The sequence below is a fragment of the Theobroma cacao genome, chromosome 1 (assembly GCF_000208745.1).
Source record: "Theobroma cacao cultivar B97-61/B2 chromosome 1, Criollo_cocoa_genome_V2, whole genome shotgun sequence".
Taxonomy (NCBI): domain Eukaryota; kingdom Viridiplantae; phylum Streptophyta; class Magnoliopsida; order Malvales; family Malvaceae; genus Theobroma; species Theobroma cacao.
Window position 1 is genome coordinate 9,648,079 of NC_030850.1, and position 10,126 is coordinate 9,658,204.

General features: G+C 34.8%; 1 protein-coding gene across 1 annotated transcript; it reads right to left on the reverse strand.

Moving 5' to 3' along the window:
- Positions 337 to 9,379, reverse strand: LOC18612142 (probable galacturonosyltransferase 15). The gene is made up of 6 exons (XM_018128971.1): positions 8,829 to 9,379; positions 8,516 to 8,559; positions 6,912 to 7,073; positions 1,883 to 2,464; positions 1,479 to 1,781; positions 337 to 931 (listed from the first exon to the last, which is right to left on the reverse strand). The coding sequence occupies exons 1-6, from the start codon at positions 9,073 to 9,075 to the stop codon at positions 647 to 649; spliced, it is 1,623 nt and encodes a 540-aa protein (XP_017984460.1). The 5' UTR covers positions 9,076 to 9,379; the 3' UTR covers positions 337 to 646.

A 10,126-nucleotide genomic window follows, 5' to 3' on the forward strand; every position in this document is an offset into this window, starting at 1 on the left:
ACTCTTATTATATTTAAGTTTTCAAAATACCTCTAATTTAACTTATGTGAATTTTTTTTATCATTTTAATACTCTCCTTTATGCGTTCGGAGATACCATGTTGAATTTTAAAACGTGCATTTAACCTAATACCAATTGAAAATATATAAATGAAAATATCTTTGCTATATTTAATTCTCATACTCCTAATTTAATTGATATACATTCTTTAAAAATTTGATATAAATTTTTTTTTACCGCTACGATATATTCAATGAGAAGAAAAACATCCGTGCTCTATGGTAAAAAATACCCTTTGTTGATCAAATAAAGAAATAATATGATATGAGACAGGAATAAGAACACAATAAGTGTGTTTCACTAATGAGATAAAGTAATTTCAGTTAACTGACTAAAGTGATTTACAATGTTGTTGAAAAGCTACATTGATATAATCAATTATATATCCTTAAGGTTGACGACCTTACAACATCGTATATAAAGAAGTACCTTCCTCTATTTTGTATTATGGACATGAAAGTTACCAATGTCGTACTATGCACCGTATGGGCAGAGACTGAAGCCAAAACCTTCTTCCCTCTGCTTCCATACTGTTACCGCTGGTTTGGTTCCCGAATGAGTGTGGATGAGAGAGAACTTCGTCCTCCTACCCCAAAATTCTACATTTCCTAATAAAGCTGTTTGAGAAATTTACATGTCTATTCCAAAGGCTTCGTACCTCCGGAGACCCAATCTCAAGCCATGGCTTTGCAGGGCCAGTGAAATGCAAAACAGCAGCAGCCTCCAATATCTCTCCGTGAGCAGACGGGGATCGATAGCCTAACCCAGCCACATGCCATAAAGGATCAATAGGATGCACATGACCCTCAAAAGCAAGTAAGGCTGGTGGAAGCACACCCGGTTGCCATAGCGTCAACCCAGAATTGAGACTCTGTAAAATGATAAAATATAGGATTGCAGCAACAAAAAGGAATTAATTTTATAACTAAGATCATTATGAAGCAATGAAAGCAAAAAAAAAAAAGTAAAAATAGATTTTCAATTTTCATTAGCTAGCGCCAGGAGACTCACAGCTACATTTAAATATGGGGTTTGTCAAGGATACAAATGTTCTGCAATTAAACTAATACACATAAAACTAAGACTCCAAGAGTATCATGCGCCTTGTACCACGCACTATGAAAAATGTCCTATGCTTTCTAGGGAACATTTCATGGCACACTGCCTAGCAGCAGGTCTCAAAATGGATAAGTAAATATCATTATACATTGAAGCGTGTAAATAACAAAACTAAACAATACCTACAGTTTCCTTTCACTTAATTTTACGCTTTTAGTAGTTCCACAATCAAATGAACACCGATAGAAACTAATACTTTTCCTTATCCACATCATTAGGTGATGGTTGCAAATTAAATGGACATTAAAGCAAACATTATTTGCCAAAATAGCAGAATCAGTTGCAGACAATTTACTTACAAGTTTCAACCATTTATGATAAGATGTTGTGATGTTGGTCCTCCTCCATGCTTCAAGATCGAAGATATTCATTCCAGAAAGCCATGCACAACGATCTTGATCAAGGTTGGATGAAATTATTGGTTGTGAGAAATTCAAGTAGTCCTTGTATTTCCTTCCTGGACAACAGTTGTCTCCACACCATGAGTCAACAACTGCACCAACAACTTTCCCACTGAGATCCAATGTCCACAGAGATGATATGTCATGTTGTACAACAACATCATCATCCAAGAATACTATCTTGTTGAGATCTGGAAACAGCTGTGTAACCCATGAAAGTTAGAACATATCAATGCCCACTGAAATTTAAGGTTCAAAATAACACTTATCAGAAAATTCAATGCAAACTTTAGAGTAATTACTTCAGGGATATAAATGCGAAGATGATTCATAAGGGAGAGGCAGCTAGGGCTTAAAGCCTCCAAACAACTTTTATGCTCTCCTTCATATTCAAAGTCTTCTTCTTCCAGATTGTTGTAGTAATGACTCCAAATCAAGCGATGAATTTCCAACATCTGCTTAACTCCGACATTCACCTCCTGAGACCAATCATATTGATGTAATCCCTTGACTTCCACTGCTGCTGATTCGACAGAGTTTATTGCAAACCATGCATGCATCGGGGTGTAAGTTTTCTTGTCTGTTACTATGTGAAACACCAATTTTTCAGGATTTGCTGCATTTTCAACTGTAGAAGAGATAACAACAGAGGCAGCCAGGACATTATCGGTCAGAAGCACAACGTGGTAAAAGGATGTGTCAGCGAGACGAGAAACATGTTCAGGTGAAGGTAAACGAGAGCGGGCTATTGCATTTACAGCATACTCTTCTGCCAGTTTCAGGCAAAGGCAATGCAGGCTCTTCGGGACACCACGTGAAGCTAAATACCAGTACATTAACTCACGCTTCTTGGCTGACTGGACCTTCTGCTCCATACCTAATAGCTGGAAATGAAAAATGAAAATACTTCGATTTATTAGAGGACTAGCCCTTCATATGATACAGCTGATATAAGTATTGTAAATTACATTTAAACAAATGACTCAAAATATATAATTTATCAATGACATCAATTCCCTCATTTCAGTTCTTTCCACTCATTGTAACCATAAGCACTCATTTCATACATCTGCATAAGCACATAAAATCTGTGAACACATCCACAGATACAGTTTAGTTAGTAACATCAAACCAGAAAGCAATATTGATAAGATAAAATAAATGCTTATTGCTTGTCCAAAAAATCATGAACACTTGGGCATCTCCATCATGATTCAGAGGAATAAAAGGAGAAATTGCAGTCACTACTGTTTCTAACAAATTGATATTTCAGAAGAAAAAGTAAAATGCCAAAGCACAAGAGACAATTCTTCCTTTCAGAATATACCCTCAAGCGAGAACCTCATCCATGTTCCTTTGCCATGTTACAACAGTCTTAGATAGTTAGTTTGTGCAGCAAACCTGTGACTTCCTGTTGGAAAGAAAAATCCAGCTTTGAGCTCACTGAAGCATAAGAACACAGCTCATATATACCTTGGAGACCACTTAAAGACCAATTGATGCCAATGGCTCGACTCAGGTAGTCTGATCTGGCACTCTTAGCAAGATAGTGAATAGTGCAGAAGAGTGGAAGTTATACTCTCAGTGCAGTGGATAGTACGGAAGTGGGGTTACACAAGGGAGAGGGATGATGGTGTTGAATGCTCAGAGATCAAACATGGAAGGAGAGATAGTTAATGTTCACATACAAGCGTTATCCCACATGAATACATGATGGAAATAACAAAAGACTAAACGGCTTGACATATAAATACATGCCCATCACTTGACAACTTAAAATTTTGGGCAAGCATAGTGCTCTATCCAGTATACATCAAGGGAATACTCCCAGAAGGTTTTCTCCCCAAAAATTTGGGACTGCTAATATTTGTCAAAAACAATTGAAAATAAATGACAAGGAGAAGATGTAGGAGCTGAAGAATGTTTTCTAAGTTTTTAGAATATTAAATTTTTTGTGTTTTTTTCTCTTAAGTGAAGATTTTCTTATATATGATTTCATCATTTATTATTTTCCATCTTTTAAGATAAGAGAAAGTGGAACACACTAAGGGCAACTTTAGTATGTAATTTGAGGAAAATAAAGTCAAAATAATGTAAAACATAGTCAAATCCAGACAAACACATAAAATTTTCAATGTTAATAACTTCAGATCACACTAGATAATCTACAAAGCAACCTCAAGATATTATGTCAATGATACAATGAGGTTCTGTGACTTTACCCTTGCATACTGGTACCTACTTTATGTGCATGTCACTGAAGGCACCTGGAAGAAATCTAAGATTATATAAGACCTTCAGCCAGCGTTAAGTTTTCTCCCTACATTAATATTGTTGTCTATAGTTGTACAAAAATATATATATATATATATATTATTGTCTATAAGCTTCTCAAGGATGCATTTTGTGTCCACTCAACAACTTAACACAGAGAAGTAGGTATAACAGAAGCCACTAAATTTAACTCAAGAATATGTAAATTTAAGGGTAAAACAGTTAAGAGACAAAAAAAAGTCAAAGCATGAAACAAAAATATGTCTAGCTGCATGGCACCATATAAAAAATTTCACTCTCTTCTTACTGAATATAAATGCAGGTGTTCATAGAAGGTATGCTTCTTTTATTATTTTCTCTTCTACATGCTTGTTAGACACCAATAATCAAAATTCCCTGGTAATTCATGAGTAAAAACACAAACAATTAATGGTATAATAGAAACTTAAAAAGAAATTGGCATACTGGTAAACACATTCACTCAAATCCTTAATAATATTAGCCCATGCAGGAAAGTAAAATAAGCTGAGACAATATCTCAAACTAATAGAAAGATTCAAGGAAAATTGTATGCAATCATCTTTGATGGATTGCCAGCAACAGATAGGATCAAGCAAGTTTGCAGCTATTTCAGAACTCCAAGACACAAGTACATGGACCAAAAATATAAATGCGGCTTGCTTGAAAGGTCATCCACTTTCAGGTCAAACACCTTAGAACATGTGGTCGTACAACCTTTCTCATGTTGACAAAAGTCAACAGAGGCAACTAAACAGCCACAGCAAGTATAAGAAATTGTTAGAATAAAACAATCTGATGCCATGGAAGAAGTTAATCTAATGTAAGTTTTTATAATGGTAAATTTTGACACTGTTGACTAATACCAAAAAGAAAAGTTTCATCATCAGTACCCTTTAGAAACCTTTTAAACCCAACATGAACTCAGCCATTTGGCACAATGGGAAAATCCAACTTGCTGGTTGAAATAATACGAAAAGGCTTCCAAATAATACAAACTTTCTAGTATTGAAATATACTTGTCAATTTCTAACAAGCTAGCAAGATACACATGAACTTTACAGATACAGAGAATCTTAGAACAAATCAAACTGCTAACGAAAAGCAAGTATGTTTATGCACAAGAAATCAGAACCATCAAAAGCATTAGTAATTGACATTAAATTTTATATATATATATATATGGTTAGTATGCAATATTATGTTCCATATATAACATAACCAAAAATATAACCATATATAACCCCCCAAAGCAATTTTATATTCATTAACTATGAAATAGAATGCAATATTCATGTTGAAAAGGTTACTTAACACCCTTAGATCAGAGAAATCTATAAACATTACTTCAAGAATAAAAAATAGTCTGTAGTTATTTTTATACAAATCCATAATTGAGTGTAGTAAATTGCTGGTTTAAATTAGAGAAGAGGAAAAGCTGGTAGTAGTATCAAAAGGATCCTCAACCATGTGCATCCATTCTATGATTCGGTATATATTGCCAGCTTGCGTAGGAAATGAAACAGCAGCATCAGGTGCAACACATTGGGCTAAAGAAGCTAGAGAAGAGTTGTTAGGAGAAACTATGTATCTAGTTCATATGTAGAAGTCAGTCAATATGCAGGTTTTAAAGAGAAAAAGATGATTTGGTAGTACTACTGTACTGGGAATAAGACACAATAATTATCTATATTCAAACAATTAGGTATTGTTGACAAACTATTTACAGAAAGTTGTTTCAATCTTCATTATTTGTCTATATTGATTTTGTCGCATCAAGTTCTTGCCTTGATCTTTGCCCGAAAATAACAACATTTATATCTTGAAACTGATCCACAGGAACTCCAAATAGCTCTCCAAAAGAAAAACAAAAATAAAAACAAAACAAGGACAAAGATATGAAACATAAAACACTAAAAACCAAAAGCAATTTGCTTAAATAGCATTGGCTACTAGTGGACAAAATGCAACATCATCATTCAGTTTTTACCAATTTGGTGTTTTTTAAGGTTCAAATGAGATGGTCCTCACATGGCCCTAATCAAAATAACATTGATGATAAATTCATGGAAAAGATGCTTTAGCTACTTTCATACATCATCAACACTCAAATATGAAATGGCTAATGCATGTCTGAAATTTATTTCACCATATCAGCAAAAATTCTGCCAAATGAATGAGAAAGAATATTTGGTGAAACTCCAAAATGTTATCTGATCTTCAATGACAAAAGACATCTTAATGTTTGAACAAACACCCAAAAAAGACATAGGTCAAGATAAAATCACCTAAAACATCCGAAATCCAAACCAAGCACAACCCTCCATCTTTAAGCACACCCAATACTCTCTTTCAAGTTTCATCCATTTTAAGTCACAATGCCTACACCATATCTACTAACAAAATGATATCAGATATTAACTTAAAGAGAACCACTGATTTGGTCTCACATTATAGTAGTGGTTTCTTTCACTTTTCTAAAGGAGTAGAACTAATAATTCTGATTGCCTACATTTTCCATTTTTCATTCCCCTTTCTCTTGAAGAAAGCTAATACTTCCTCTTCCTTTATCTATTTTCATTTAAACTGTGATATTTACAACTAAAGTCACATAAGACTTAACCACGTAGTGAGTGATTATAGTCTATATTCGGTAACGTAAGAATCTTAAAAATTCCTCACACATTTTTCACAGGTAGAGAGTGAAAAGGCCTTAAATAAAAAGTAGGGGGTGAAATAAACCTAGCTTTGATTCATTAAATTAAAAATAAAAACATAAAATCAGGCCAATGAAAATTCAAATTACTGCGTAGAATGTTTGAGTTACATACATCTTTATACAAAATAAATGAATTATCATTTCAAACCATTTGGGTTGGCAGAATTGGACCACAGTTTCTTTAGAAAAAAACAATTATCCCATCATCAGTGAAGGACACAAGTTGATACTACTGACTAAAAGCGCAGAAAAGTAAATGCAAGTAATAGTAAAAGGTATCGTATAAAGACAAGGATAAAAATGGAGCGAAAGTAATGTACCATTGCCTTTGTCTTGAAAGCAAAGGCCTTGATGTCTTGTTGTTTTGAAGTCATCTCCTCCACAAGCTGGTCGAATGAGTCCAGTGAACCCTCTATTCCCCCTTCAACACCGTTGCCATCTTTCAACTCCATTAGTGCCCTTGTCAGTTCTTCTCTGAGTTTCTTTATGGTACATGCATGATCATGACAAAAAAAAACCATGCAACCCAATTAGATATGGTCAACTAGACAAGTCTTTCAAAGCGTTGATTTCACCAAACCGTGTTGACGTATACGATGACTAAAGGTGATGACAATGTGTTATGTCAGCAGTGAGATGTTGTCAGGAATTTTTTTGACTACTTCCACGCTAAGTTGGACAGTTGTTGGTAGGTTACATTGAGAACGTAGTGGAAGCATCAAAAAGAGCATTGACAGCAGAAACATTGTCGTACAAGTGGACTACATAATATGATGGTAGGACAACTGGCCACGTGTCGAAGAAAGCAACTGATGGAATGCGCTTATCCTGATCGAAATGCCATCCCCATTATAGATTTTCCAAAATATATCTAAAATCCAATGAGAGGCCCTAGATTTAAAAAGGCTGCAGAGTAGATATATTATCTTCTTTTCTAGTATCTTTTGGTTTGAGTGCCCGGGATACATAGAAATTCGGTTGAAATATGCCTTAAAATAAATTTAACAGATAAAGACTATACCCCCACCATTTGCACATTTGTTTACACCCTTTTTAATATATTTTCATTTCGGATGATAACAGATATATATTTCTCAATGTCCCCACTGTCTCATGCTTTACGATGTGCAATGTGGGCACAGAAGGCGTACAAGAAGAAGAAAAACTTTAAAATAATGAACAGATGACCTGATTTTTCTTAGACTCGAAAGTTGAAAACTTTTGGACAATAGTACCATAATTCAAACACTTTTCATTTCTTTTTCTTACACCAGACCCTGATACTCTCTTACATAAGAAAGAAAGATTATTTACCGTATCCACACTCAGTTAAGCAAGTTAAATGAATAATTGAATACCCTTTCAAGAACAGAAAATAAATAAATAAAAAGATGAATTTAATTTCTTTTTAAAATGAAAATTGGGTAATTTTTGAAATTGCAAAGTGGGTAGTGAGCAACTTGTATGCACACCGAAATAAGAAGGCGAGGTAACGTGTCAGGATCAACATGACAGATATCTGCCAGGATTTTGCAAACGAAATGAATTTCATTTGAATTTTATCCCAAAACTGAACGGAATTAAAACCTGAGTTTGGTTGGGAAAGGCAACCCGACAGAAAGGAATCTAAAAAGGAAAAAATAATAAAAAAAAAAAAAGATAAAAGTCGATCCGTATTATCCCAGACAACGACAACAAAATGTTCCCCAATACCGGAAGCCACAAAGCCCACCCAATTACAATCTTGCCCCCACCCCCCATACTACACGTGGCAATCTAGTACGACAAGTTGCTGGTACAGCCTAGCATGACTGTTTTCTTTTCTGTATTATTATTATTTGTCAAAAATAAAAATATTATCCGGAAAATAAAAATCCATTTAGTAAACAAATAAAAGTTTTATAATTTATATATTAATACTAACCTGAGATGTGTCACCCCCACTGAAAAGCCTCCAACCTATACAATCTGCAAATGCCATTAAAATCAAGCTGAGTCACAATAAAAACATAGCCCAGGCAGTGTGAATAAATGTACGCAGCTCAATTGGTCCCTTTTTCATAAACTAACAAATTCATTTTAAAAGTCATTAAATACAGTACGAATTGAAACAAATGTATAACACCATAGCACGGCTTCCGTCAAAAAATAAAGAACTTTTTTTTGTTCCAAATACAAACCAAAAATAGTAAGATTCAGTTAAAACGAATTGGAGCAAGCAAAAAATAGGCAATTACCGATAGGGGAAGAACAAGACGAAGAAGAAGCAGATTCAAGAACCAAGAAGGCAATTCTAACGAAAAGGAAAGGCAAAACGATCCCCAAAACCAACACCACCGGCAACACTGTCCGGCTCGATAGCCGTCCACGCGCCGCCGCAGCCCCCGTAAGTGCCACCGTCGCTCCCTTGCCTCCTCCTCCACCTCCAGTCGAGTTCGATATTGTAACCCTCTTTATCCCTGTTGTTGATATGTAGAACTTCATTATTTTCCTTCACTTTCCGTCACTTTTCTCCCCTTTGACCTCACTTCCATTTAACCAAACAAGATCCACTCGATCATTGCCGAAGATTGGCATTGGAATCTCGAGAAGAAGGAAGATTTTAGTTAAAACTTTTACGAAGGGAAACCCCAATAGAAAAAAAGATCAAAATTTGATCAAGGAACAAAAAAGAAGGATTGGCCGCATTATTTATACCAATCTGGTAGTACTAACTAGTGAAAAAGTCACGAGCTGATTCCTGTATTGTTAGGCTTCGAAAACCAAAAAAGATTTTGAATAATATTAAAACTTTTTTGGATTTTCGAAAGAGCAAAAAAATTAAAATTAAAAAAAAAAGGATTAAGAAGCAAAAAGCCAAAACTGAAGCCGCGTTCAAAGCCGCGGGAAATACTACTGATAGATTGCAATTATAATTAGTACAGACAACAGAGTGGTGTGAGTATGACTGTGAACCATTTTCATGGGAGTTTTTCAGTATGGGGCTCCGTTCTAGGGTTGAATTACGAATATGGCCTTCACTTTTTACCTATTCTCACCGACAGACCGAGAATCAGGGACAGGGGTAGAGTGTGGTGTCCTTCTTTTGCGATTTAAAGGGGTGATGAGGTTACCGTGAGGGCAACCTCATAATTTTGTTATGCACCTCCAGCATGATTTTTTGCTTTTTTTTTTTTTTTTTTTTTAAAAAATTTTGCTAAAGGAAGGAAGGAAGGAAGGTACGGTAAGATGTTAGTCAACACAGTGGACGGTATGAACAAACAGACTTCTGATTTTTTTAAAAAAAAGATTGAGATTTTGTTGATAATACATTTGACTATAAAGTTACTTGATTAGAATGTTAATCGAATTTCCCATTACATTATTAAATATATGCACACTGGTTTTCAAATGCTTCCACATACCAAGGGCTTGTACAAGGAAATAAACGACTTTTTTTTTTTAACACATATCATACTAGAATAGTTAAAAAGAGAGGGTCAAATTTTTTAATGATATAGTATATTAAAGACATAATATTTTAAAGGATTTTTGA